Source organism: Lynx rufus, unplaced genomic scaffold (genome assembly GCF_022079265.1).
Source record: "Lynx rufus isolate CCGP_SWC_20201006 ecotype Redwood Valley unplaced genomic scaffold, mLynRuf1.p SCAF_4, whole genome shotgun sequence".
In the NCBI taxonomy this organism is placed as follows: domain Eukaryota; kingdom Metazoa; phylum Chordata; class Mammalia; order Carnivora; family Felidae; genus Lynx; species Lynx rufus.
The window spans coordinates 1,989,999-2,017,716 of record NW_025814856.1 but is presented as its reverse complement, the minus strand read 5'-3'; the positions used below and the strand labels follow the sequence as shown (position 1 = coordinate 2,017,716).

Genomic DNA, 27,718 nt, shown 5'->3' with positions numbered 1-27,718 from the left:
ATCTCGTCGCTCCTCCTCCCTGCCCTCGGCCTCCCGGGCTCCGGCTGCAGCGTCAGCCTCGGGCGGGCCTCCCTTGCGGCGGCGGCGGCTCCTCGGCCTCAGCCCCGGCGCCTCTCGGCGCCCCTTGGCCCCGGTCCGCAGCGACGCCCGCCCACGCCGCCCCGGTGCCCGCCTAGGCCGCGGCCGCAGCCCCGGGCTCACGTCGGCGCCGCCCGCTCCCGGCCCGCCCCCTATGGGCCCCGGTTAGAGGTGCCGCCGCCGCCGGCCCGCGGAGCCCCGATGCTGGCCCGGAGGAAGCCGGTGCTGCCGGCGCTCACTATCAACCCCGCCATCGCCGAGGGCCCGTCCCCCACCAGCGAGGGCGCCTCCGAGTGAGTGGGCCGGGCTTGGCCGGGTTGTGGAAGGGGAGGGGGTCCCCGAGTGGTGAGATCGGTAGGGGGGGGGAGGGTCCCTGAATGCTGAGGTCGCGGGAAGAGGGTCCCTGAGTGGAGAGGATGGGGTGTTGGGCCCTGAGTGGTGAGTTGGGGCTGGGGTCCCTGAGTGATGAGGTTGGGGTGGGGGATTCTGAGTAGTGAGGTCGTGGCAGGAGGTCCCTGAGTGGAAAGGATGGGATGCAGGGTCCTGAGTGGTGAGGTCAGCGGGAGAAGGTCCTGAGTGGAGAGGATGGGGTGTTGGGGCCCTGAGTAATGAGGTTGGGGGGTGGGGGGAGGTAGGGTCTGAGTAGTGAGGTCGTGGGGTAGGCGTTCCTGAGTAGTGAAGTTGGGGAGAACGTCCCTGGGTAGTGAGGTTCGGCTGCAGGATCCTGGGGCGGGTGGGGGAGCCACCGCCTCTGGGGGCTGGAGCCTTGCAGACGCTGAGGCAGACGAGAGGACTTGGGGGACAGAAAGGAGCATCTGGGACCGTGGGGGTTCAAGGTAGCAGAGTCGTATTGTGTGAGGGGCACGTGCTCGTGAGGTCAAGCCAGGGTGACCCCTTGGCCACAGAACAAGTCCCGACTCCTGTTCCCCACGGTAAAGAGAGGCAGGGTGGTTCCAGAGGCCCCTAGCTGGGGTCTGTTTGCTGTGCCTGTGTTGTGACCCGGTGAGAACCAGGTGTGATGGGTGAACTGCATGTTGGGCACCTCTCGGGGCACTTGGCACTCTGGGCCCCGGGGGAGGGAGTCTTGGTGGCTGTGTGTGCAAAAGCTGACATCTTTTCCTGGCTCTGAGTTTGCGGCTCGACGTGGGGATGTGTTCCTTACTTTCAAAAACCTACTGCTGCTGCTTCTCGCAGGAGAGCGCCTTCTTCATACTCCCTTCTCTGCCTCTTACCGTGGTTTCTGATTTCCATCCCTTCCAGAATTCCCCCGGTAGAGGAAGCCAGCCATTGGAATTCCAGTGTTTTTTTTTTTTTTTTTAAATAACCACAGCTGAGTTGCTATTAAATTTAAAATGGATTAATCAGCTGACTCCAGAATGCATTTTAGATATCACAGGGCAATGCCAGAGACCTTGCAGAGTCTGGCCTCGAAAGCTGCCTCTTTAACTCTACGGGAAGGAGTCGTGTCGCGTACGCTCATTGCTTTGCCTCCTCTCCTCTCTGTCCATCGGTCCTTCTCAGCCATTCCTCATCCAGGTGCTTGTTAACCAGGCATTCAGGGAGCACCTGCTCAGGCCCATGGTCCTGGCTCGGGGCCGTGAGCAGGGGCTTTGCAATCGCGCAGGACACGGGTTTGATTCCAGGCACTGCCACGTCCGTGCACTGTAACCCTCAGGCAAGTTACTTAACCTCTCTGAGCCTGTTCCCTCCTGCGTGGGCCAGGACTACAAGATCCCCGCCTCCCAGGAGGATCTGGAGAACAAAACAGGGTGGGGTTTGCAAAGCTCTGATACCCAGGGGCAGGTAGCCCCCTGCCTTCTAGCAGCTTCTTTGCACTACCGGCCCAGATGGCATTGCCCGGCCAGCCGCAGACCATTCGTTCCCAGCCTGTGCCCCTTTGCTCAGGCCTCTGAGTTCCAGGCTCGTTGCGGTCAATTGAGGGATTGGAAGGTTCCTGAGAAATTTCTAGCCTCCCTCTTTCATTCCCTGTTTGAACCCCTCAATGAGGTCTATGGGGGCGATCAGCCTTGGCTTAAAGGCCATCAGAAATTGGTGGGGGCGCCCGTTTGAGCATCTGACTCTTGGTTTCGGCTCAGGTCATGATCTGAGGGTCGTGGATTCATGCATTGGGCCCCATGCTGAGCACAGAGCCTGCTTAAGATTCTCTCCCTCCTGCCCCTCCCCTGCTTGCTCTCTCTCAAGCTTGTGCTCTCTCGCAAAAAAAAAAAAAAAAAAAAAAAATGGGGCGCCTGGGTGGCGCAGTCGGTTAAGCGTCCGACTTCAGCCAGGTCACGATCTCGCGGTCCGGGAGTTCGAGCCCCGCGTCAGGCTCTGGGCTGATGGCTCAGAGCCTGGAGCCTGTTTCCGATTCTGTGTCTCCTTCTCTCTCTGCCCCTCCCCCGTTCATGCTCTGTCGCTCTCTGTCCCAAAAATAAATAAACGTTGAAAAAAAAAAAAAATTAAAAAAAAAAAATTGATTGCCATGGACCCCCTGAGGTGGCCCATTCTCCTTTAGAGACTTTTCTCAGGTACCCTCCCTGTCTGGTCCAGTAAGCCCCTGACCACAGCCAGTATTTGAAACGTGGCTTATTCAGATTCAGGGGAGACGGAGTAGTTAGTATCATACGCGTTCCAGATGCCAAACACTTTAAATGAAAAGGAAGAAAATAAGTATTCGTTAATCGGTTCTTATTGATTTCATGTTGAAAATTGTATTTTTTTATTAAAAAAATTTTTTTTAATGTTTACTTTTGAGAGAGAGAGAGAGAGAGAGGCAGAGAGAGAGGGAGACACAGAACTTGAAGCAGGCTCCAGGCTCTGAGCCGTCAGCACAGAGCCTGACACGGGGCTCGAACTCACGAGCTGTGAGCTCATGACCTGAGCCGAAGTCGGACGCTTAACTGAGCCACCCAGGTGCCCCTGAAAATTGTTATTTTTGATGGGTTAAGTCAAACGTGTTAAAATTAACATTACCTGGTCTATTTTTAAGGTATATGTTTTAATGTTGCTAAAATATTTTTAATTGCACACATCTAAAATAAAATAACTTGCATGTGTGGCTTTTATTCTTTTTTTTTTTTTTAATGTTTATTTTTGCGAGAGAGAGCACAAGTGGGGAAGGGGCACGGGGTGGAGGCGGGTGCACAGAATCTGAAGCAGGTTCTAGACTCCAGGCTGTCAGGGTAGAGCCCAAGTCGAGGCTCGAACTCACGAACCATGAGATCATGACCTGAGCTGAAGTCGGACACTTAACCGACTGAGCCCCCTGGGCGCCCCCTGTTCGGTTTCTTTTGCACAGCACCGTGTTAGTCCTTGTGTGCATTGAGCCAATGTCTGCCCACCTCTTACAGGGAGCTGCTTTTCACTCCAAGATTTGGTTTAAAGTCAAGGCATTAGTGAAATTACCTTATTGTCAAAATCCCTTGGAAAATTCCTTGAATCACCCAATAAAGTGCCGAGTACGTGGTTGGTCGTTTTACTAACTGGCTCCAGGAATGTTTGTGTGTATAAATGCTTAATGTTCAGAGCAACACAATAAGAGCCCGTCCTCAGGGAGGGGGTCGTGTCCTCTGCACAGTACTTGGGTCTGATCTGTTCCCGCGTCCTTCCAGCCACACACATGGGGCCTGGCATGCGGCGGCCACACGGTGAGCCTGGCTGGCCCAGGTCATCTCTCTGTAGCTTGCATGTTCTTGGCTAGCCCTTGCCCTTGGGGTCTTTGCAGAGCAAACTTGGTAGACCTCCAGAAGAAGCTAGCAGAGCTTGAACTCGACGAGCAGCAGAAGAAGCGTCTGGAAGCCTTCCTCACCCAGAAGGCCAAGGTCGGAGAGCTCAAGGACGATGACTTCGAAAGGATCTCGGAACTGGGGGCCGGGAACGGCGGGGTGGTCACCAAGGTCCAACACAGACCCTCTGGCCTCATCATGGCGAGAAAGGTAGGTGAGAGGCGGTTGGCGAGGGCGGGCCCTGCACCCCTGCGTGGTGCAGCAGCGTGTGGTGGGGCAGGCCTCTGCTTTCTGATCCGCCCAGGGCACTTGGGCACTCGGGCACTCGCCCAGGCCCTTAGCGAGAGCCGGCCCGCTTGGGATGCGGAATGCCCGCCTGCCTCGGGCTGCCCTTCCTTTACCGACCGCTGCCTTCCAGGACTTCAGGTCACGTTCCCAGAAACATCCGGACTGGGACAGACCGGCTCCCTCTTCTGGGCTCCCAGGCCACGGTGCAGCCCCCTGGCTAGGTGGGCGAGAACCCTCCCTGAGAGATGTAGGGGTGGAGAAGAGGAGGGTGTGACCATTTGGGGATTGGTGACTCCTACACGCATAACCGGGGGACACAGTCCGTGTGATAAATCGCTCAGCTCATACAGGCATAGCAAGTCAACCCTCTCTGGAAGCCCATGCCCCGGTGGTTCCCACCTATGTTCTCAGAACCCCGAACGCCCCGCACCCAGCTGGGTCCGCACGGGTCCTGCCTTCCCTGGGTTCGCCGCGCTCCCTTGCCGCTGGGATTTAACATCGTCGCTCTTTCTCCTGTCCCCAGAGCACCGCCCTCCCTCCTGAAACCTATTTCTGTCCCCTTCCCGCAGGCAGCCTTTTCAAAACCAGAGCAGCCCCAGAAGTCTCTGGTCTGCCGTCACCCAAAGAACAGGGGATAAAAAGGCAGATGCGAGATTCAGGGGGCGGTGGGGGGGGGGATTGAGAACAGAGAGCTGGTCAGAGTTGGCTTGAGGCACCAGAGAGTGCTCCCGGGCCAGCTGAGCAGTCTCCTGGGACGTGCCTCATGGTAAGCCTGAGCCTGGGAGCTTGTCCACACCTTTGCGGACACGCCTTCGGAATACGATTCGGGAGCTTGAGCCTGGGGCCCGGATGAGTTCTGCCGGATGAGTTCTGCCGCACGGCCGCGGTGCTCCCTTGTGATGGGTGCTCCCCCGTGACGGGTGAGCCGTCGCCGTGAGGGAAGTGGGGTGAAGTCCACACGGGCACTGCCGGTCTTAACAGCTTCCCACGCTTCCAGAAGTCCTTCAGAGTAAAAAGTTAAGAGAAGAACAGGTCTAACCTATTGGGGAGCAGACCTCCAGTTTTGTTCCCCGTAGATTGTGGCCTCTCGGTCGTGTGGGCCCCGTGTGGCTGCCCGCCCAGCACCGTGTCGGAGCGGAGCTGGGCCCGCGGGCACTTGGTGGACGCTTGGAACAAGAAGGCCGTCCTCGCAGCCAGCGCGGTTCGGGGCTGCGACTCCACGGGCCCAGGAGCTCTCTCTTAGCCAGTCAGCGGAGGTCGTGGGCTCTTTTGAATCCCATCCGGAAGCCCATTTCACACAAGAGGCCGGTTTGTTTTTATTCAGCTGGGGGTGTAGGTGGGAAATTGACACGCAAAGCAGTTTTTGGGAGACCGGCCTCGGTCGTTCCCCGCCATTACCCTGGGTGGATCCCGAGTCCCCGCGTGCTGGGTCTGAATGCCATGCTTTCTGAGTACAGAGCTTCTCAGATGTGCAAATGCAGCCCTGCCAGCCGGGCTGGAGTTCGAGGGCCAGGGTGGGCTTCTCCGTGGGCCAGCATCCTTTGTCACCCGCGTGGCTCCGGTCCCTTTGATCGACGGAGGTGGGCGGGACGTGGAGGCTGGTTACATAAGCCCCGAGTGAACTGGTCTGGACTTTTACAGTCACACTTGATTGTGTTTTCTTGGCCGAAGCACGGCGTTCCGACCCCTCGTGCCCTAGGAACCAAACCTGCATCATTCGGGTCAGGAGAGTCTGCAAAGAGCCATGTTGGTTCCGTACATGCCTCCCTGGACTGGTAGCGGACGAGTGAGTTTGGGCCTTGTGTTTGTGCGGCCCCCGGGTGCCCGCTTGCCTCCGCGATGGAGGTTTGTGGCCTCTGTAAGGCCACATCGTGGGACCAGCTGCCATCTCTCAAGTGCCCGGCCCACGGCCGAGCCAGCGTTATGTTCTGGTTTAAAAGGAGCAACAGCCCCACTTTACACACGGGCAGCCTGACGCTGGGTCGGGGCAGCGTGTGCATTGGCTGGGGTGGGCCCCTCTCAGGCTGGCCCTTTGCAGTCAACCCCGACTTGATGGGCGCGATCAGCTTGTGGCGTCCAGAATTTATTTCCCCCCTATCTCTAGCTCGCACCTCCTGGCCCCCCATCGTGGGGCGGAGATAATCGCTTTACGCCCCGAGATGGTTTGGTGTTGGATTTGAATGCCGAGCTCCGGCCTTATCTAGTCCTTGGCGTCTGCGTGACCCCAGGGCAGTGGCGTGGAAAGCGCGTGGTGTTGGTGTTCGGGGAGCCTGGCCCCAACACGGACTTGCCCGCCCGCCAGCTGAGTGCCGCCGAGAGCAGGATTTAACCTCGCGGCACCTAGACCTGCCCCTCGGCCCTCCTCCCACCGGGGTTGATGTCGGGAGTTGTGAACGCATGTGCTCAGAGACGTGCCCCTCGCTCCCCGCTCCAGCTTTTCCCCAGACGAGATGCTGGCAGGCTGGCTCCTAACTGATCTGGAAGGCGCACTCTACAGTCTCGTTCGCCCCCGCGTTCTCTCTGCAGCGTCCTTCCCGAAAGCCTTTGACTTACTGTGGCCTTACTTCACGTTAAAGGCTCCAACCCCAGGCATCCGGGGTTCCGTCCAGTTGTGCCCCCTTCTGCCCACTCTTCCTCTTCTGCGAAGCCCGCAGAGTTCTAGCTGTGCAGCTCGGTCGTTCATCTGCGGCCCCTTTGAAGTTCTCGGTGGAGAGCCGCACCGTCCGCGGCAGCCGCCCCGGTCATCCTTGGCCACGGAGCCGTCGGGACACGGTCGGTCCGGCCGAGGTGTGCTGTCCGTGCAGGGAAGCGCGTTCCGGGTTTCAGGGGCTCGGGGTGGGGAAAGCTCACGGATTACGTGTTGAAACAGTAATGTTCTGGTGCATCGCATTGAGTGAAAATACACGAAAAACTCCTCTCCTCTGTTTTCCTTGTACTTTTCCAATGTGGCAGCGGGAGGGTTTAAGACGGAACACGCGGCCTGTTCTGTGGGGCAGCGCTGGCCGCCATCAGCCCGCATTGCTCATCCCTCGGCCTCAACCAGGCCCTCTTTCTGGGCTTTTAAGAGGAGACCGCTGCCTCCTGGGTAGACCGCCGCACTCCTTTTCAGAGCCAGCATGTCGCGAGTGTACCCGCCGGGCAGGTGGTCCTGCAAAGGAGAGAGTGTCCCCGAGTCCTCGGACGGGTGGCCGCAGGGGCGGGGCGGTGCCCAGGCGTGCGGCCAGAGCTTGCCCCCGCAGGTGGCAGCGACAGTTCCCCGACTTTGCTGGGGAAGGCGAGGGGCACCGGGCACCGTGCCACTGCGACCCACCAGTCACGGCCGCCAGGGTCGTCGTCATGAGCTGACGCCATGTGCCACCCTGAACTCCACAATCACACCTTCCTGGTCCCCTCAGTCCGCTCTCTGTCCCCCCGCGGAGCACCCATCCCCCTCCATATCCGGCCAACTCTCACCTGGCCTTCCAGGCCTGGGGAGCCTCCCCCAAGCCAGTTGTCTCCCCTGCTCCCTCCGAGCAGGTCTTTACCACTCCCTCTGCCCGTCACAGGGACTCCATGCAGACGTCTGAAAGGCTCAGACACCCTCGATCCTTTTCCGCCTCTCCCATTTCTCTTGTCCTGTCGCAGTGGTCAGGGCAGCTGAGATCCTCAGTGGCCAGGACAGGGAACCACGGCCCTCAGCTCTTTCCCGGTGGGCATGGCTCTTGGCGCTTTGTCACCTGCGTCCTACGTCTCTCCAGATGTTCCTTTGGTTTCTCACCTTTTGAATCTCGAGGTGACCGTCCCCTCTGCTGACTTAAACTCAGGTGAAGGGGAGCTAGGACCCTCGGGTGGTGGCCCGGAGCTCCCTCCGTGTGGGGATGCGGGACTCCAGAGGCAGGCCCCTGGCGGAGAGGGGCGGAGGTCCCGGGCCACCCTGGGCTGGGTCCTGGGCTGGTGCTTTAGGTGACTGGGGGGAGATTCCTCTTTCCAGAGCTCCCCTGGAGCCAAGTGAAAATGTTTGCTCCATTGCGGTTTGCTTTAAAACAGCCTTTCTGAGATGTACTTTACGTGCCACACCATTTACCCTTTTGCGTGTGTGTGTGTGTGTATGTGGGTTTTTGGCCCCACCTCCCTTCCTCCACTTACCCTTTTTTTTTTTTAAATGTTTATTTTTGAGAGAGAGAGGGAGACACAGAGTCTGAAGCAGGCTGCCTCCAGGCTCTGAGCTGTCAGCACAGAGCCTGACGTGGGGCTCAAACTCCCGAACTGTGAGATCATGACCTGAGCCGAAGTCGGAGGCTCAACTGACTGAGCCACCCAGGCCCCCCCCCCATGCCCCCGCTTACCCCTTTGAAGTATATGTAATTCAGTGGTGTACGTCCACAGACCTGTGCATCTGCCACCACCATCTATTCTAGAACATTCCCTCTCCCCAGAAAGAAACCCCATGCCTGTCAGCAGTCACCTCCCCGGCCCCCACGAGCCCCCTTCCCGTCCGTGGATAAGCCTGTTCCGGACGTTTCACACACGCGGACTCACACCCTTTGTGGCCTCTCGTGTCGGGTTCCCTCCCTGAGCGTCGTGTGTTCGGGGTCCGTCCGCAGGGCGGCGGGTGGGGGCGCCTCGCTCCTGCTGGCCGGCCGAGGGACGTGCGCGTGCGCGGTGGATGCACCTGAGTGAAACGCGTGTGCCGTGGACGCTTGGGTGGCTTTCACGTTCTGGCGATCGTGAGTCCCGCGTGAACGCGGTGTGCGAGTTTGCGTGGACGTGTGTTTTTGGTTCTCTAGGCGCCTAGAAGCGCGTCGCTGTTTCGAATGCTGTGGCGAGCACTTCGGGGCGGGGCTCCAAAGCCCCCTCGCTGCGGGTGCCCCTCCGAGGCCCGGTCTCGAGCCCCCTTCCCTCCCTCGCAGCTGATCCACCTGGAAATCAAGCCGGCCATCCGGAACCAGATCATCCGCGAGCTGCAGGTGCTGCACGAGTGTAACTCCCCGTACATCGTGGGCTTCTACGGGGCCTTCTACAGCGACGGCGAGATCAGCATCTGCATGGAGCACATGGTGAGTGCGCCCTGGCGGGCGGCTGGGGGGCCCTGCCCGCCACCCTCGGGCCCGTGTCCTCAGACGCAAAGCACCGTCGTTTCCAGGGTCCTTCCCGAGATGCCCCAGGCCGGGTCGGCGTGTGCGCACGGGTCCCGTGGTTCTCTGCCCCCGTTCCGGCCTCGCCTCTCCCTGGGTGCGTGGCGGAAGCCGTTCCCTGCTGGCACACGGCCCGCCTTGTTGTCCCCACCGGCCGTGTTCCGGCAACGGCGCGTGCCTGTAAGGTGGCTTATTAAACGCTCCTTGATGGTGGGCACGGGCTGATCCCGACCCGTCCCAAGCCACAGCGAATGAAAGTCCCTTACACGAGACGCGGGATAAGGTCCCGAAGCTGGAGTTGCCGGGCCCAAGGCGTCCAGCAATCTCGATTGATGTTTCCTAGGTGCCCTCCGAAGAGAGAGCTCCGTTAAAGGCGAAACCCCGCTCTGCCCCCCAGCTCAGGCCTGCGGAGTCAGACGCTTCGGGGTGGAACACGGGCACCTCTCTTGTTTCAAACCACCATGGCTGATTCTGACGAGCCCCCTTATTAAGAAACTGTGGTCTTGAACGTCAGAACTGGGTGGGATCGGGTGTAACTAAAGCAGAAGTGGTCAGAGCTGAGGGCCCTGGGAGGAAATGCTGCCCACCCTGTTCCGAGCCGAATTCGTCAGGTGTGGGGCTGTCTGCCGCCCGGCTCCCCGGGCCCTGGCCCTGTGGGGCCCTTGCAAAACCAGGATGCTGTGGCCTTAGGCACGGCGGCTTCGGTTACGCCTCGCAGGCGTGCGCCGTCCCCTCCGACGGTGTTGTAACGCGGGCAGGAAGTGAGTTTCAGCAAGCCCCCGTGAGGGACGCTTCGTGAGCGCTCGTGGTGTAACCGTGCCCCAGACGGGGTGCTGCAGGCCCCAGGCCCCGGGTCAGGCAGCGCCCCGCCCGCCGGTCGCTGCCAGAGAGAGCCAAGGGCAAGAAAGGTGGTCGAGGCAAGCCTCCGCCTCCCCTCCCTGCTGCCCCGGAGCGCGGTGCGGGTCCGAAGCCGCCACCTTCCCTTGCAGAAGAGGCCCCGCGTCCCGCCTCGGCCCCCTGGCCCCGCTTCTGTTCTCGGTTTCCTGCTGAGGCATCTGCGCCCCGGCGACACGGAGAATGGGCTGCAGCGATGAGGGGGAGGGGCAGGGATCCCGGCCGCTTGCTCGCTCGTCCTCTACACATTCCTGGTTGGGTTCTTTCGGTCTGCTTTTATCACGAGGGCGGGAGAGCGCTAGAGCGAGCGTGTAGCACCCGTGAGAAGACGCGGTCAGGTGAGGCCCGCGCTCTCCACCTGCCGCGGGGGTCACCGTGCACGAAGCCAGGAGGCCACCGGTTTTCAAGTTTCGGGTGAGCCCAGAGGAGGGGGCGGTCTGGGCAAGGAAGGCCTGGAGAGAACAAGATGACAGCACAGTACCCGGGGCGGGGGGCCGGGGGGTGGCCCCCAGCCCACTGCCCTTCGTGGTGTTTTCATGTCACACGATCCCCTCCAGAGCCGCATTCCCCAGGGTTTTCTGTCTCTCCGTCATTCACTCGTGTGTCATATCGGGCGACAGCCTGGGGTCGGGCGTCCACGCCACCGCTCGCCTCTTAGCGGCATGGCTGGGGACGAGGCTCTCGCCTTCCACCCGTAGAGCTGGGGGGCGGGAGAGCCAGCCTTCCGCCAGCACCTGGAGCCGAGGGCAGGGGGCGAGACTATCTGCGCAGGTTTGCGTGCGAATTGGCTGCTGTGTCCAGCCGGGAGGACTCCGGCCCCCGCTCGCAGCAAGAGACCCCCAGCTGGTGACGAGCAGCGCGGATCCCGCACGCAGGGATGGTCTCCCCTGGCCGGCCCATGGGGTGTGTGGGGCTTAGAAGCAGCGGGCCGGTGGTTTCCTGGTGGCCTGAGGCTGTCGCTGGGGCCACTCCGGGCACGGACCCCGCAGACAGCGGGTACTTTGGGGGGCAGCCTGCTGACTGTTCACAGGCACCTCTTGGTGTTTTCCTGGGGTCTAGTCAGATCTGAAGTCACACCTCCGCCCGGCAGGGAGAGGAAAGGGTGATCCCCACCCAGGCCGGGGACAGAGGTGACTGGGCGACAGGGCGTGTGTGCCCCGAGCACGAGGCTCCCTGAGGAGAAAGTACACATAACGGGAGCCGTTTAGGTACATTTGTTAAACTCCGTGTTTCCCCGCGCATGTGGATGCCTATGCAGATACACAGAAAGATCTGGAAGAATGGAAGTCACGCTTCAGGGGAGGCCAGCGGACTCTCCAGAAGATTAGGGGGTGACGTGCCTACAGTTGAGGGTTTTATAAGGAAAGTACTCACATAGCACCTGCTTGATCAGGGTACAGTTCCCAGAGCATTTAGGACACCTATGCATAACGAAAGTGTGGGATGCTGCACACGCGTGAGATTTGGGGTCAGAGACACCCAGTTGTGCTATATCTCTGCCACTTCCTGTCAACGTGACTTGAACGATTTACACTTAGTGCAGACCAGGGGGGTCTCATCCGGGACTGCTCTTGCCCCAGGGGACACCGGGCCACGTCTGGGGACATGTGTGGGACACGTGTGGCCGACAGGACTGGGCAGTGCCTGGCCTCCCGTGGCCTCTGGGGATGTTCCCCCCGGACATCCTCGTTTATAAGCCTGTGGTAGGTCCGTGACAATTAAGAATGAAAGGAGCTGCGTCAGGAAGCAGGGTTATGGTTTTAAGAGAATTTGTTTTTTGATTCTTCTAAGATTGGTTGATACAGGAGAAAACGGGAGGGCTGGAAGGAACGCCCCTGCCCTGCAGACAGCGGGCTGAGCCAGGACGCCTGGTCCCGAGGGTGGCCGTCTAGGCACTCGAGAGTCACGTGCAGGTTGTAGAGGCTTCGTCGTGTATCGGGTTTTCTAGAACTTCCCACCCCTGGCCTTTCTCACTGGGCACGACTCGGGTAGAAGTGCTGGAGATACGAGGCCCCGGCACCCCTGGGATTTCAGGCTCTCCTCCCCGCACCCCTTCCTCTGGCTTCGAGGAAGCCGTGTGGCTGTAGGCGGCCCAGAGCCGCTTGGTGGAGACCTTACCGGCCCGAGGCTGCCCAGCGTTGAGCTCAGATGCTGGCCCCCCGCGCGTGGAACTTAGTGGGTCCATCTAGCGTCCCAGGGGACCCGGTGGGCATTCCTCAGCCCCACCTAGGTTTGGTCTCCAGGTTTGCTGTCCCACAGCCTGCGGGTTTAAGGCCATGACTGGGGTGGGGTGAGGTGGGACTCAGACTGGCAGGACCTGTGCCCGTCCTTTGAAGGCAGGACGTATCTGCGCACAGCGGCGAGCACGTGACAAGGCCTGAGGGAGGGGGGCCCGGGAGCTGTGGGCAGCGGTGTCTCTCCTGTGCCGGTGCCTCCGGGCCCCCGCTGCCCTTCTGCCGGGTCTGCCTCCGACCTGCAGGAGGAGAACCCAGCCCCAGAAGCTGGCTGCTTCCCTCCGCCTGCTGCCAGTGTGGCGAGCTGGGGAAGGCTGAGTCCTGGGCCTCGCTTTCTGGGAGGATGGGCCGCCTAGGACGCCGGCCGGCACTCTCGTTGCTTCCTCACTGGATGGGCTGTCCCGAGGCCCCGGAGGTGACAGGGACCGGAGGGGGTCCCTGCTCTTGACCAGCGAGTCGCGTCTGGCTGTGGTCTGGCCTCCGTGTCCCGTGGAGGAGATTGAGCTCCAGCTCCTGGGAAGCGGGGAAGTGCTCCGCTGTGCTGTCTGCTTCCCGGTGTCCCGCTGGGACTCCTCCTCTGCACCGCAGGCCCCGCCTGGCCCACCGCTCAGAGCCGGCTTTCTCCCCTCTGTGCCGACCCTAGGACGGCGGCTCTCTGGACCAGGTGTTGAAGGAAGCCAAGAGAATTCCCGAGGAGATCCTGGGGAAGGTCAGCATCGCGGTAAGTGCGAGGGCTCCAGGCGCACTCCCCCTGCACCGACCCCCCCCCCCCCCCGACCCCCCAGGGCCGCCGCACCGCTGGGGCGGGTGCGTGCACCCACTCCCGGCCCTGGGCTCCGCACGAGTCTGTTCTTGTCCTGGCCCCCGTTGGAGGTCCCCGTCTCTGGCAGCCGAGGGGCTGAGCAGGTGGCACCTCTTTGCACATGAGGTGGAGGGACGCTTTCCCGCCCCGCACGGGCCTTGGCGCCCCGTGGGTGGTACCCCACAGTGCTGTCCTCACGTGGCGAATTAGCCGTCGGTCTGCGGGGCCTCGGTGCAGCCCGGCAGGAAGCTCTCAGCAGACGGTGCCCCTCAGGCTGGCGAGACCCTCCAGGCAGTGGGGGCGGGGCGCTGTGGCCGTCCCTGCCACTCTTCTCGCTTGTCCCAGCCTCACGGGTTCTCCTGAACCTGTCCCAGTCAACTGGCCCCTCGGGTCTGCCCGAGACGCCGCCCTGCTCACCCGCTCCCTCCCTCCCACCCCGCAGGTTCTCCGGGGTTTGGCGTATCTCCGGGAAAAGCACCAGATCATGCACCGAGGTGAGCGGGCCGGGGCGTCTAGGCGGCGGGCGGGCCAGCCGGGCCGGGCCCCCCTCACCTGCAGCTGGTTCTGCCCGCAGATGTGAAACCGTCCAACATCCTCGTCAACTCCCGAGGGGAGATCAAGCTGTGCGATTTTGGGGTGAGCGGGCAGCTCATCGACTCCATGGCCAACTCCTTCGTGGGAACTCGGTCCTACATGTCTGTAAGTCTGTCAGGGGGCCTGAGGGCGTCCGTACCCTCCCCTCTCCTGTCAGCTCTTCCCCGTCTTCCAGAAGCTTTTCAAAAGCCTGCAATTCTCCGTCACACGCTTTGTGTTTCTGCCGGGGTCCTCCTTTCCGTCCAGATTCTAGCGACCTGTCTTCTCACTCGGGGCCTTCTCTGGAGACACCTGCCTCGTTCCTTTCCGCCAGCATCAGAGACTAAGTGCAGGGCTGTGGTCAGTTAGAAACCGGCCCTCAGGTGTTTTCAGAAACATCTGGGGGTCTCGGGAGCAGACTCTGAGAAGTTAGTCTTGGGATCGTAGCAGAATCTACACTCTGCCCCTTCGTGGGCTGGTCATCCTTTTCCAAAAGTGCCAGAGGTTCGGGTCTCGAGTGCAGTCGCAGCCCCGGCTGGGAGCCTCGCTGTCCCAAGGCGGCAGAGCGGGGGGATGGAATTGCCTTCTTTGCATGGCCGGTCTCTGGAGGGTGGCAGGGCCGGGATGGGGACGCTAGGGTCCAGCTTCCGTCTGGGCGTTTCTTTGCTCCTTCTCCCCCGACAGCCAGAGCGGTTGCAGGGCACTCACTACTCGGTGCAGTCGGACATCTGGAGCATGGGCCTGTCCCTGGTGGAGCTGTCCATCGGAAGGTACCCCATCCCCCCGCCGGATGCCAAGGAGCTAGAGGCCATATTTGGCCGGCCCATGGTTGACGGGGCAGAAGGAGAGCCTCACAGCATCTCACCACGGCCGAGACCCCCTGGACGCCCCATCAGTGGTACGGCCTGAATCTGGAACTTTGGACTGGACGGGCAGTGTTACCCGTCCAGGGTATCCCGGGGCACCTGAGGCTTGTGGGGACGGCCCCCCAGACCCGGTCCTGTCCCCCACGGGGTGTCCTGGGCACCTGAGGCTTATGGGGGCGGCCGCCCAGACACGGTCCCATCCAGGGGCAGCTGCACGTGTTAACCAGCTGTGGGCGTCTAGAAACTAACCTCTCAGCCAAACTGTCATTTGGGTGGTTTTTCCAGCACTTTATTCCGGAAACGCTCAAATGTAGAGAGAGGCCCACGGGGATTGCCCAGTGAGCACCCATAGGCCCACCGCCTGGACTTTGGGCGAAGGCTCTGCCGTTCGGAAACCGAGACTGACTCAAGTCAGACCCCCTCGGGTGGTCTGCCGGATTCAGTCCCGACACGCAGCGCAGGAGGGAGCGGGAGGCTGGGGGGCGCGGGGGGCCAGCTGGGCTCCCACGGGACTCCCCGTACCCGCGGCGGTCACCTGTGCGGTGGGGGGCCGCCCGGGGCCAGAGAGCTTCAGGCTGGCCCTTTGGCCGCTTTGGAGGGCGAGGGCGAAGGGTCACGGCAGCATAACTAGGAAACAGCGCTCAGGGCTCTGCTGTCTTTCTTTTCCTTAAGTCAGGTGACAGGAAGGGAGCGGAGGGAGTCTGGAGGAGTGCGCCGTGGACAGCGGCTGGCCTGTGCCTTTGCTTCATACCAGCTTTACAGAGAGACGTCACACCCCGTGTGACTTACTAGCTTAAGGGGTGCAAGCCAGTGGCTGTCTGTGTCTTCACAAGGCTGTGCAGCCGTCACCACTGTCTGGTTCCAGAACGTTCCATCACCCTGAAAAGAAGCCCCATCCCCGTCAGCCGTCACCCCCGCCCCAGCCCCTGGCAACCACGAGCCCCCTTCCCGTCCGTGGACGAGCCCGTTCCGGATGTTTCACACCCGCGGACTCCCAGCCCGCGTGGCCTCTCGTGTCTGGGTCCCTCCCTGAGCGGCGCGTGTCCGGGGTCCGTCCGCGGGGCGGCGGGGGCGGGCGCCTCGCTCCTGCTGGCGGCCGAGTGTCCCTGTGTGTGGCGCTGTGTCTTCGCTGCCCACAGGCGCCGGCAGTCCAGCAGCGGTTTGTGAGCCCGGCTCCTCTCCTCTCCTGGTGCCAGAGCCAGGGGGTCCGGGAGTCTTGGTTTTCTCCCGTCTCCCGCCCCCGTGTGTGTCCTCGGGCCCTGGCTCCGTCCCTCCCAGCACCAACTCCCGGATGGCATCGCGGGCACTCCGCCGAGGCCCCGTCCCGGCAGGGAGAAGCCGCAGGGGGTGTCGTGCCAGGCCGCCTCGGCTTGCCAGCGCCTCCCCCAGCCCCAGCTCGCGTGCCCGTTTCAGGACGGGGACAGGAGGCGAAAGTCCAGCGGCCAAACCTGGCCCTGGCCAGCTGGGCCAAAGACAAGGGTCAGCTACCCCCAGCCGCTCATCTGTCCTGGGCGGCGTTTGGGGCCTGATGCCGCCTTCACCCGCGGCTCCGAGCGAGGTCACGCTGCCGTCCTTGCTCGTGGTCACCCCCCACCCCCTGCCTGTGCGCTAGAAAGCAGGGGCTGTGACTTTGGCACAGCCTGGAGGCAGCACCGTGCCAAATGTGTGACTTCTCAAAAAACACTCCTGTTCGTTTTGGCGTCTCGTCTCGTTTTGTTTTGTTAAGTCACGGGAGGCTCAGAAGAGAAGCCGCTTTGCCAGGGAGGCAGGCGCAGTAGCCGGGGGCACGGCCGGGCCGCCGCCTCTGGTTCAGGCCGGCGTCGGGGGGAAGGGTGCTCAGCGGACGCCCGCCTCACCCCTGGGTCTGTCTCTGCCCCTGCAGGCCACGGGACGGACAGCCGGCCGGCCATGGCCATCTTCGAGCTGCTGGACTACATTGTGAATGAGGTGCGTACCTGGAGCCCCCGGCCCGGCTGCCCGGGGGCGGGGTAAGCCGTTTGGCTTGGATTTGCCCGCGTGACCCAGAGGAAGGAGCTGCAGGCACAGACCGGAGCCTGTCGCGGGGGGCGGGTGGCGGGAGCGCTTCCCTCATACACACGACTGAGCCGCGGGCACGGACGGGGGCGGCTCCTCGGGCCGGGAAAGGGCTGAGTAGGGCCTGACCCCGAGGCCCGCCCTCCCAGCTCGGTCAGGCCACCCTTCCCGGGCGTTGCGTGGGCCGCAGCGTGTTCTCGGTGGCCCTTCTGAGTCAGGGCGGAGAAACAGGGCGGCCAGGCCGCCTGAGGCCCTGGCTCGGTCCGGGGCTGGGCGTCCGGTGAGCCGCTCAGAGCAGGGTCAGTGATGACAGAACAGGACGGGCTGGCTCTGGTGACACAGCCCTGCACCTGGCAGCCACGCCCGGGCCCAGCGAGCACGTCTGTCCTCCCACCCCTGCTGGGTTTCACCGGGACCGTTGGCCCACAGCCTTCCCTGACAGGGGCTTAGCCCCACACACAGCTGTCCCCACCCAGGCGCCTGTGTCCTGGCTTCCCCAGCTTCCAGGCCCGGACCCGGAACGAGCCGCCCCCCCCCCCGGTGCTCCCAACCCCCTGCTGGAGACAGGTGGCCCAGACAGTACGACGCACGTCTGTAAAGTGGGGGTGGGCCCTGTCCTTTCCCCCCACAACCAGTTGTGACCCTGAAGCCAGACCTTTCCCAAGAGAGCCCGAAGAGCCTGGCCGAGTTGGCAGGGCGGGTGGGGAAGCCGCTGGAAGACGGGGTGGGGAGGGGTGCCTCTCTAGCAATGAACGTGAAAGGACTGGGGCCAAGGGCGGTGCCTTCTGAGGGTCCCCGAAAAGTGCTGTGCTGTCCCCGCGGACGCGGGACTGGCAGGCGCCTTTCCCCGTGATTCCAGAACCGTCCTTGAGCGTCTAACCCCCACCTCCCTGTCCGCCCACAGCCACCTCCCAAGCTGCCCAGCGGTGTCTTCACCCAGGACTTCCAGGAGTTTGTAAATAAATGGTAAGGTGCCACCGCCTCCAGCACGGTCTCGGGGCGGGCCGGGGCGGGATGCCAGGCCGCCAGGGGCCCCGCCTGCCTCCCGGGATGGCCGCCCACACCCTGGCCACCGACCCAGATGTGCACTTCCTTCCTGGTCCGGGGCCGGGCCCCTCTGCTGGGACCGATGGGCGCTGCCGGTGGGTGGCCGTGCCTGGGGGGCACCTGGAGCTCACCCGAGAACCCAGATGGGTTCCCTTTCGAGGCTGCTGGGTCGTGGTATCCAGCCGGTGGCCCCATCCCGTCCCCAGAGCAGACGAGGATCGCGGGCCGTTTGGAAACGATGCCATTCCCGCCTCGCCTTCCACCAGCAAGCACCTCCGTTTCCTAGCCTCTCAAGCCCGTAACTGCCCATCTTCCACGTGAGCCTTCCCAGCCGCTTTGTGGCAAGCGGCCACCTTTTCTTGCCGCGTCAGCCCGGGCCCGGGGCGCGCAGGCTCCAGAGCAGGAAGGGGGCCGGGAGCCGCCCCTCACCCTCAGGGCCGTCCTGCACATCAGGATGAGCGGCCGGCAGGGCGTCGCACGCAGCAGCACACCTGCGCCCGGTGGCAAAGCCACCACTGGCCCTTTGCACGACCGCTGGCCAGCATGCTGCAGCTCCCACCCAGTGACACGTGTCAGTGCTTCTGTACCCGTTGCGTTTTCTTTTGTGTTTGAACAGCCACCATTTGGCCTCAGGCTGGTTTGAGCAACGGTTCTTAGGGGCAGTTCTGCTTTTCTGAAGGAGAAAGTTCCATGTTGACACTGGGACTCCCACGTTGGGGACGTTCGTTAGCAGTGTAGCCGCCTTGCCGCTGGGCCTGACGGAGCGGCAGCGGGGGCGTCCCCGCGGCCTCGCCCCATCCCTCTTGCCCTCCCGTCCCCGGGGGTCGTGCCCTCCCAGCAAGGGGGAGGCGGAGCGGACTCCGTGCCTTGCTGCATCCAGGCTTCGGACCGGCCAGGCGTGGGGACCGGGCTGAGCCACCCCGGCTCCGCACGCAGGTCTCCGCGGCCACCGGCTAACGGCCCTGCCTTGTCTTCCCACCCCCCGTCCTCCTCTCCAGCCTCATTAAGAACCCAGCGGAGCGAGCCGACCTGAAGACGCTCACGGTGAGCGAGGCCGCGGGTTCCGGGCCCCGGGGGCGCCCCTCGGGGCGCGTGTGGGTCCCCTGCGGGTCTCCTTTGCTCCGAGCAGCCGCGGCGCCCTTGGCTCCCGGAGGAGCGGGATGGCCCAGCTGTGCCCGTGGTCGGGGTGTCCGCGCCTGGGAGCGCCGGGGCCCTCACGCTTCTGTGCGGCTCCCGCCTTGGGCCTGGCGGGCCCCACAGATCGGGGAGACCCGAGGGCCGCCGGCCTCCCTGTGCGGCGCCCGGTGTCCCCGAGAAGCCAGGTGGGCGTCAACTCCCCTTCCCCCCGGCAGGGTGGGGGCGGGTGGGGCTGCCAGCCCGTTGACCTCCTCACCCACAGACACCCTGCCAAGCCTGGGGAGGCCTGCTCTCCAGGCACCTCCACGACACGAGACCGTGAGGGTCACACCTGCTGGTTCTCGGTCTCTGGTGCCGAGCGCCAAAACACGAGCGTCTCTCAGTTATCGGAACGTGGTCTTTCCAGTAAGGGAGCCTCAGCCTTCCCACTTCCTCCAGTCAGCCTCCGCCTCAGGACCTTTGCAGAGGACAGTGCTTCTCCCCAGGGGACGTGTCCCGGGCCCCTCTCAGCTGGCCTGGCTGCTTCCTGGGGTCTCGCCTCAGCCCCTCCTCTGACGCGTCCCCAGACACCTTGCCCAGTCCCACATCCTCTATTCGTTCTGGTGACGACCAGCGTCTCCTGGTCGTGGGCGCCACCGAGAACGCTGGGCGGGAAGGCTCCGTGCGCGGTGCGCGGTGACTCTTCCGGAAAGCCTTCCGACGCGGGAGGTGTCCCAGTAACGTGTGTTAGAGGCACGTGTGACGTCACAAACGTCTGTTCGTTGTAAGATGCACGAAAACCTGTGAACTAGAGAAACTGATGGATGGCGGGGCCCCCGCGGCGCCCCCCGGGACTCTCTGTCCCACTTCTACCCTGCCGTGGGACCGACTTTTTAACTTCCCTTCTCCCCCGTTCCTACCCCCTGCCTACAGGGCAGGCAGCAGCTGGGGGTCCGGGTGTCGCGCGAGGAGACCAGACCTGCTCCCGTGGACCCCGAGCCCCCAGGACCCACCCCTCCCAGCCCGGCCCGTGGGGAAAGCGTCGCTCACCCCCACCCCCACCCCCCGGCCTGCAAACCAGGAACCTCGGGTACTGAGCTGTCCTGCGCAGGAACTGCCAGCCGCGTGCAGCTTTCTAAATTACTTGAACCGAAACAGAAGGCCTGGCTTGGCTCCTCAGCCACAGGGGCCACGGCTAAAGGCCTCGGAGCCTCCCGTGGCCAGTGGCTGCCGCAGCAGACGGAACGTGTCCGGGACTTCACTGTCCTCCCAGAGGCCCCCGTCGCTCCAGATCAGACGTTCTCACCCAGGGGTGACCGTCCCCGGGGGACACGGGGAGGTGCCTGGAGACGCTCAGCCCCCCGCGGACGGTTCCAGGGGAGCCGCAGCGCCAGCGGGGGGGGGGGGGGGGGCACCTGGGCCCGAGTGAGCGGGCGCGGAGCGGCCTCCTGCCCGCTTCCCGGGCGCATCCGGACGGCCCGCCGGGCCGGGTCGTTGACGGCCTCCTCCTTCCCTTCCAGAACCACACCTTCATCAAGCGGTCCGAGGTAGAAGAAGTGGACTTCGCCGGCTGGTTGTGTAAAACGCTGCGGCTGAACCAGCCCAGCACGCCCACACGCACCGCCGTGTGACGGGGTCCCCCCCGGTGCCCCGCTCTCCCCCGCCCGCCCGCCCGTCTCCAGGGAGGGTGGCCCTGCTCCTGGCGTCTTCTCAGACCTGCTTCCTTAGGTTCAAAACGAAACAGGGAAAAGAAAAAGCAAACTGTGCCCATCGTACTTGTTCCATTTGTTCTGGGGGGTCAGCCCCTGGCCCAGTCCCAGGGCGGGAGAGCCGCCCGGGGAGGCAGCGCCAGCCCCGAGCCCTCCGCCCGCCGCCCACCGGGGGAGGAGGGGGTGGGGGTGGCACCAGGAGCCGGCCTCACTCTGTTCCCAAGGGATGCGGCCTCGGAGGGGACCTCTGGACACCGGCGTCCTTCACCGGACAGGGAGGGGTGCCCCCGCCCCCTCCCCCCGACGCCCAGCACTGTCCCTGGAGGTGGCCGTGGGGTCGGCCCCTCTGCCCTCCCACCGCCTCTTGTCACTCAGCGTCCCGTGACCTGCGCCTCAGGAGGGACCCGCTCAGCCCCGCCCCGTGCTCAGGGGACAGACACTTCTGACTTCACGGCAGCGAGCCGGCACCCGGCAGAAAGGATGTGGCGGGTTTCCAAGCTGTCGGCGGAGCCAGCAGACGAGGCCTGTGCCGTCCCCGAGCCTGCGCACCGCCAGATGCGACCAGGTGGCTCCTCGTGTCCCCTCCGCTTTCCCAGATTCGGGAGTGACTGCCCAGGGCGGGTCACTCGGGCCGTCCGCGGGGTCAGCCGCAGCCGCTGGGAGAGGGAGGTGGTCCCAGTTCCTCGTCCGTCGGGGCCCGGCCGCGCTGCCCCTGGAGCCGCTTCTGAGACTTTCTGTCCTCGGAGCCCCGGAGAAGACGGAACTGGGAGCCGGGGGCTCCCCTGGACGCTGCCCGCGGGCTGGGACGAGCCAACGCTCAGCTTCGGGGAATCGCAGGAGGAGCCCTCGTCTCCTGTGGACACCAGAGAGACGGGTTGCTGGCTCCTTCGACCGGCTTTCAGGGTCCTCCACTTCCCAGATCCCCCAAAGTCTCACCTGGTCGGGAGGAGAATAAAGATAAGCGGAAGTCGACCGGTGTCGCTCTGTGGGGCCTGGTGGGAACATGGTCAGCATCCGGGCAGCGGGCCTCTGTGGCCTTGTGTCGCACACGCCCAGCCCGGCTGTGGCCGGCCAGCCCCCATTAACGGCTTGCCCTTTTCAAGGACTGAGAGACCGGGTCCCGAGGGCTTGGGGGGGATTTGGAGTCGGTGGGGTGAGGCCCGCAGGGTCGACGACAAGCTGAGAGAGGCTGATGCAAAAGCGGGGCGACCTCCAGGGTCAGGACCCCAGAGGGGTGGATGCCGCCCTGAGACCTCCCCTCCGCAGTGACCCGAGGCCACACCAGAGAAACTGGCACTTTCTCTCTCCATCTGCCCCAGACCAGGCTCCTGGAAAGCTGGGGTCTCGCCCGAGCCTTGGGGACCTAAGTGTCCCCTCCCCAACCCATGTCCCCTGCAGGCGCCCGGCAGTCCCCACCGGCCGCCAGACAGACCTGGTGACAGTCCCTGTTGCAAGGGGACAGGCTCCTCGAACGCTTAAGAGCCGCTGGCTTGGGGGTCCGGGCAGGAGGTGGTGTCCAGGTGCTTCCAGGCCTGTCCGTGGCCCGTCAAGACGGAGCCGTTCGCGCACCCGTGGCCCCTGGCTCCTCCTGGAGAACTCGGCACAGCCCGTACGGGAGTGGCACAAGGACACCCCCTCCGTGTCCGGGGCTCCTGTGGACACACGGGGGCGACGCCGGTGACCCCTGACACCCCCGCTGTCTGACCTCGTGGTCCAAAAACAAACCAGTCACGGAAGGAATCGTTTTGGGATCTCGCGCGTTGGGCGCTCCCTTCGTTGGTTTTGTGTTTTCTCCGCTTTTGGTTTTTGGCGCTTGGTTTGGAGGAAGAAAATCCCGAGCGGGGGGCCCGTTGGTGTGGAAGCTTCTTCCGGCTGGATGTCTTCCTCCGTAGGAGCCGTACTGCACGCGAGCACGCGCGCCGTCCTCTACGTCCCCGGAGAGCCGGGCTCTTGCCCGTGGCGTTTGCGCCTCCGGTCCCGCTCCGTCCAGCCCTGTGGTCCGCGTCCCCTTCCCGGTGTGAGGGGCCCCAGGGCCCGCAGGGCAGAGCAGAAGGAGGTGTGTGGGGTCCCGGTGGCCCCGTGCACGTCACGCGGTTGGGAGATCTAACCTCCCAGCCGCGCTTCACGCCCGGGAAACAAACGGGAAGGTAACTGCAGGGTCTGTTCGATTGGCCCCACTGTAGGCAGAATGTCACCGTTTTACCTTGTGTCCGCTATGGGAGAATGAGCAGCGTGGTCTTTGACATTCTCCTCTCCCCTCCCCCGCCGCCACGAAGTCTTGGGGACCTGGTAGGTGTTTTGCCCTCACGGCACGTCTCAGACCCGGCACGTGTCGGTGCCGGTGCCACCCGCAGCCCGGGGCGGTGTTGGGCAGCACAGGCCCAGCTCTCCACGGGGATGACCTCGGCCCCTCAACCCGGGGCCACAGGGCCACGCCTGGGACACCTGTGGTTGTCCCACGGGAGCTGGGGCCGGGGAGGCCGCTGCCCAGTAGTGCCCGGGGCGCCCCGCGGAGAAGGGTCGCGAATGGCCACGGTGGCCAGCGGCGGGTGAGGGGAGGGAGACCCTCCGTTAACTATTCGGAAAAGCGGCGGAGTCCGGGCCCTGCTCCCACGAGACCTCAGGGTAGATCCCCGAGGGGTCAGACGGTGCAAGCCAGGGTGAGCCCCGCGTGACTCCCCCCTCTCCCGCCCGCTCAGTGCATCTGTGTGTGTGTATTTATTATTTATTTTTAAGCCAGCTCCACGTGGGGCTCGAACTCTCCACCTGCTCCAGCGACTGAGCCCCTCAGTGTGTGCGTTTAAAGGGGCGCGGTACCCCAGGACCTCAGTGGTCACGTGATCGTGGAAGGCAGTCTCCTGGGGGGGGGGTCAGTGGAGGCCCCTAACCCAGGGAGTCCCACCTAGGGCAGTCCTGCCCCCCAAGAGACACAGGGCGGTGTCTGGGGACATCTGTGGTTGTCGTGACCAAGGTGTTCCTGGTATGGGGGGGAGGGGGTCGGGAGCCCGGGACGCTGCCCAGGCTGACCTCTGCAGGAACGACCCACCCCAGGGGACGCTGCCCGGCGGGGGAGCCTGATTCAGCCCCAACCCCTTCCCCAATTCGACGGTCCAAGAGGCCACGGTCGCCCAGCCAGCAAAGGTCAGCGCCGGCCTCGTCTGCGTCCCCGCAGCCCTGCCTGGACTTCCCGCGTCCACAGCCGGGGGTGCCGTGCGGCAGGAGGGATGTGGGCAGAGGTGGCCCAGAACCTTCTGGAAGGTGGGGAGTTCGGAGGAGTGCGCTCAGCCAGCAGCCGGGGTGGAGGTGTGTGCCCCTCGCAGGAAGCCTCAGGTCAGAGGCGGAACTCGGCCTCCCTCTGTGGGCCGCGGACTCCGGGTTAACAGAGGTCAGAGGAAACTGTGACAGGGTTTCCCAGAAAGCGGGGTCCGCCGCGGGGTGGGGAGGCGGAAGGGGAAGGGGCCCGGCCCGCCCCCCCTCCCGGGCTCGGAGCTGACCAGGTGTGCGCGCCCCGGGCCAGGTGGGGGGAGGACCCGGCTGGCCGGCCATCCCCATGGCAACGCAGGGCCGGCTCCAGAGGAGGAGAAAGGAGGAGGAAGGAGGAGGAAGGAGGAGGAAGGAGGAGGAAGGAGGGCCGGAGGGAGAGGCCTGGGCCCCACGGCTGCCTGAACCGGGCCGAGGCTCGGTCTCGGGTTTCTGCCCGGCCTTCCCAGGGGACGGAGGGGGGCCCTGGAGGGAAGGACTTGGAGAACCAGAGGCCCCAGGTGAGGGAGGGACCTCGGCCCGCAGCCCCGGCTCCTCCCGTGAGACACCCACCCCACGGTGGTGGCCGCGGGACCCCGGGAGCCCCACCGCGTTGCTGCCCTCCCACCCCCAGCTCAGTGGCCTCAGGGAGGGTCCTGCCCCCCCCCCCGGGAGCCTCCCTTGGCTCCCCACCCCACCTGCACGGGGTCAGCCCAGGCTGCCCCTCCCCCAGGAAAGAGCAGACCCTCTCCCTTCACCCCGGCCGCACCCCATAACGTGGGCGACACGTTCGGCAGCTCTCGGGACCCCTGTCCTTCCTCTCTGACCCCCACAGAGGCTGCGCGACTTGCCCAAGGTGACCTGGGACCCATGTGGAGGGTCCAACCTGGCCCGGGGCCAAACCCCGGCCATCCTGCCTGCTCCGCACTCGGTCACGGTCTTTTCCCGGGCTGTTCTGCGGTGGGGTCCACGGCCCGGCCACAGAGCTGGACGCAACTCCCAGCGCCCTCCAGCCTGAAGGCAAAGCGAGGCAGAACCCCACGGACTGGCTGTTCTCTCCGAGAACTGGCTACACACGAGGGTCGCCGAGGGCCCTCGGGGGCAGGGAGGGCCCCCCCCCCCAAGCAGGGAGCAAAGCTGGGCGGTGGGGCCCTAGAACACGGGCCCTGGAGATGGGCCTGGCGGGGGGCGAGGCAGGGAGACGGGGTTCAGAATATTTCACGGCTGTCCAGCAGAGCAGTGACCGCCCCCCAGTAGACGTGGGAAGGAACCTGGGGTCACGAGGCCCCCACTGTGCCTGGCGTTGACCCTTTCATCTCCGTCGCTGTGGTGGGACCCAAGGAGGCCGGGGCAGCGGCTGCCATGTCAACGTCCCGCTGGCCTTGGGCACGGGACTGGGTGGGGGCCGAGCGGGGAGCCAGGTCGCCTGGACGTCTGGCCAAGACACCGGTGCTTTGTGCCAGGGCCGGCTGCCGCCCGCGAGCCAGGCAGTCGTGTCACACGAAGGGGTTCAGGAAGACGAGTTAACGGGGAACACGATGCACAGAGCCCAGCACGGGGGGTCCAGTCCCAAGGGTGGCCGTCCCCTTGGGGGCCCTGCCAACCGTGCCGGAGGGGACATTCATGGATTGACAGGGGGGCCGGACCTCTGATTGCAAAACAAGTCACGGAGAGCTGGGTCCAGGGCAAGGCCTTGGACTGGAGACCCCCCCTCGTCCTCCCCTGGGGCCCAGCCCTGAGGTCCGTCCCTCCACAAATACCCTGGTCCAGGGGGCCTGCCTCGTGTGGAAGTCAAGGCCGGCTCCTGAGAAGCTGTCCCGTCCTCCCTGCCCCCCCAAAAGACCAAGCCCACCCGGCACCGCTGTCCGCTGCCCCCACGGTCCCCGTTCTGCTCCCCTCTGAGCCTTGTCACACTCTGTTCCCTCTGCGCCTGCCCGGTTCCTGCTCACTGACTGGTGGGCATCTGCTCAGAATTCACCTTCTCAAGGCCAAGGCGTCTCCCCTGCTTCCCCACCCCAGGCGGCTGCATTCCCCCCTCCACTCACGTGCAAGCTCGTGCAGGGGTCAGTCGCCACACCGCTGTCCTGACACCCCGCTCCTTTCTTCCGGTGACGGGCTTGGATTTTTCCACGGGGACCCAGAAGCTCTCTAAGCACAGCCGCGTCAGCACCCTCATGCCAGTTGCCCCCCTCCCCGGGGACCCAGGGTGCAGGTGCAGGGGCTGCCCAGGGGTCCTGGGGATGAGGATGGGAGAGAGGTGGGAGGGGGGAGAGGAAGGGCAAATCTCTCACTCACTCTGGCCTCCCTGTCTGCACCTGCTGTTCCCCGGTTCTGGAAGGTTCTCTCTTCCGTCACCCCTCTCCACCCCCAAATCCTGCTCAAACTTCAGGCTCAGGACAAACATCCCAGCTCAGGACAGCCTTCTCCTTCCCCTTCTCCCCTCTCCCCTCCCCCACCCCCACCCCCACCCCCACCCTCAAGGGCCGCCAGACCTTCCGGGGAACCTTCAGCACCACTGCTGGTGTGATTTTTCCGTCTCCCGTCTTTGTGGCCTGGGACTTGCTGGCGGGCTCTTCACCATGATACGTACATAACTCGGGCAGCAGGAGAAAAAAAGCAGGTGAACTTGGACTGATCACAACTAACTTGGTGCACGAAAGGGCACCATGCAGAGACAGCCCACAGAGTGGGAGGAAATATTTGCAGATCTTGTACACGGGAGGCGGGTCTAGTTGTAAGGATGTGCGAAGCAAGCGTCCTTACGACTGGACAACCAACAGTTTTCCCAACGAAAAAGCGGGCAGAGGATGTGAACGGACATCTCCCTAAAAGATGGCGTCCAAGTGGCCACTGAGCACACGAGCAGACCTAGTACTCAGTCTCCCTGCGGATGACACCTGGATCGGGGCTGGGTTTCTGGCCGGTCCACCGAGGGGTGGGGTCTCGGCACCAGGACCTGGGAGGGGAGTTAGCAAGGCCCAGGCGGGGGTCCTGAGGTTGGGGGTGGGGAGGCATGCCTGGGTGATCGCCTGGGTGTGCCGTTCCCTGTCTTACCCCACATCAAAGGCGGGGAGCCTGGGGGGGCGGCGCAGTCGGTTAAGCGGCTGACTTCAGTTCAGGTCATGATCTCACGGTTCGCGGGTTCGAGCCCCGCGTCGGGCTCCGCGCTGACAGCTGAGAGCCTGGAACCCGCTTCGGAATCTGTGTCTCCCTCTCTTGCTGCCCCTCCCCCACTTGCGCTCTGTCTGTCTCTGTCTCTCTCACGTAAATAAATATTAGAAGAGTTTTTAAAAATAAATAAACATTAAAGAAAATTAACAAACAAACAAACAACTAGCAGGTGGCTCCCGGATGACGGAATCGGACACTGTAACTGTGATTTCTCTGTCTCCTTCCCTGCCTGGGGACGCCGTGCCCAAGGTGGGGCAGGACACAGGCACAGGTGCAGGGGGGCCACCGGCCCACGTGGGCTAGGAGGAAACCCCTGTGCCACCCTCTTTCCCCTCCCGGCCTCTCCCCTCCCTTCCCCACCTCTCCCTTTGGTCTGCTCAGCTCACCATAGCCCTGCAACCCTCTGCCTTACAGGGAAGGGACCGCTTTCCGGCCCGCCTGGCCCCTGCCCTGTGTCCGCCAGCCCCTGAGGTTCTGGGAGCCTCTGGTGTCCTCAGTGGGGACCTTCCGGGTTCACGGTGGGGCCAACCTACGGGGCAGGGAAGGGGTTCCCCGGAGCCCAGCAGAGACCTGGAGAGCCTGGGTGCCAGGGCACCTCCTCTGGGTGCCCCTCACCCCACAAAACGCAGGGTCCCCGAACATCACTCACCGTGGGCGGACACGCTCTCATCAACACTTTGTTTTGGTCACCTCAACACCTGCCCTCGTTCACATCAGCATGATTCACGGTAGCCCCGGCTGGAAACAGTCCAGACGTCCAGCAGCTGAAAAACAGGTACACATGGTGTGTCCACCGCGCACGCGCACGTCCACAGATGCACGTGTCC

General features: G+C 63.8%; 1 protein-coding gene and 1 long non-coding RNA gene across 3 annotated transcripts; one reads left to right on the top strand and one right to left on the bottom strand.

The window, feature by feature from the left end:
* Window positions 1–195: 195 nt before the first annotated feature.
* Window positions 196–21,452, top strand: MAP2K2 (mitogen-activated protein kinase kinase 2). 2 transcript variants are annotated; one of them, XM_047097181.1, is made up of 11 exons: window positions 196–371; window positions 3,803–4,013; window positions 8,981–9,127; window positions 12,977–13,054; window positions 13,578–13,629; window positions 13,710–13,834; window positions 14,393–14,606; window positions 16,457–16,521; window positions 17,513–17,574; window positions 18,654–18,699; window positions 20,292–21,452. In XM_047097181.1, exons 1-11 carry the CDS (start codon window positions 280–282, stop codon window positions 20,400–20,402), a joined length of 1,203 nt encoding a protein of 400 aa, XP_046953137.1. In that variant the 5' UTR covers window positions 196–279; the 3' UTR covers window positions 20,403–21,452. The 2 variants fall into 2 exon arrangements, with proteins under 2 accessions (XP_046953137.1, XP_046953138.1); XM_047097182.1 differs by lacking the exon at window positions 20,292–21,452 and having other exon boundaries at window positions 17,862–18,699.
* LOC124524783 (uncharacterized) lies at window positions 20,818–26,869 on the bottom strand. The gene is made up of 3 exons (XR_006965316.1): window positions 26,213–26,869; window positions 25,766–25,954; window positions 20,818–23,835 (listed from the first exon to the last, which is right to left on the bottom strand). It is a non-coding gene; the product is annotated as an uncharacterized LOC124524783 (long non-coding RNA).
* Window positions 26,870–27,718: the final 849 nt, after the last annotated feature.

Coding starts and splice junctions, on each gene's coding strand:
- MAP2K2 (XM_047097181.1), top strand. CDS start 280: ATGCTGGCCCGGAGGAAGCCGGTGCTGCCGGCGCTCACTATCAACCCC. Junction 9,128..12,976: donor GCATCTGCATGGAGCACATG/GTGAGTGCGCCC, acceptor TGCCGACCCTAG/GACGGCGGCTCTCTGGACCA. Junction 17,575..18,653: donor CAGGAGTTTGTAAATAAATG/GTAAGGTGCCAC, acceptor CCTCCTCTCCAG/CCTCATTAAGAACCCAGCGG.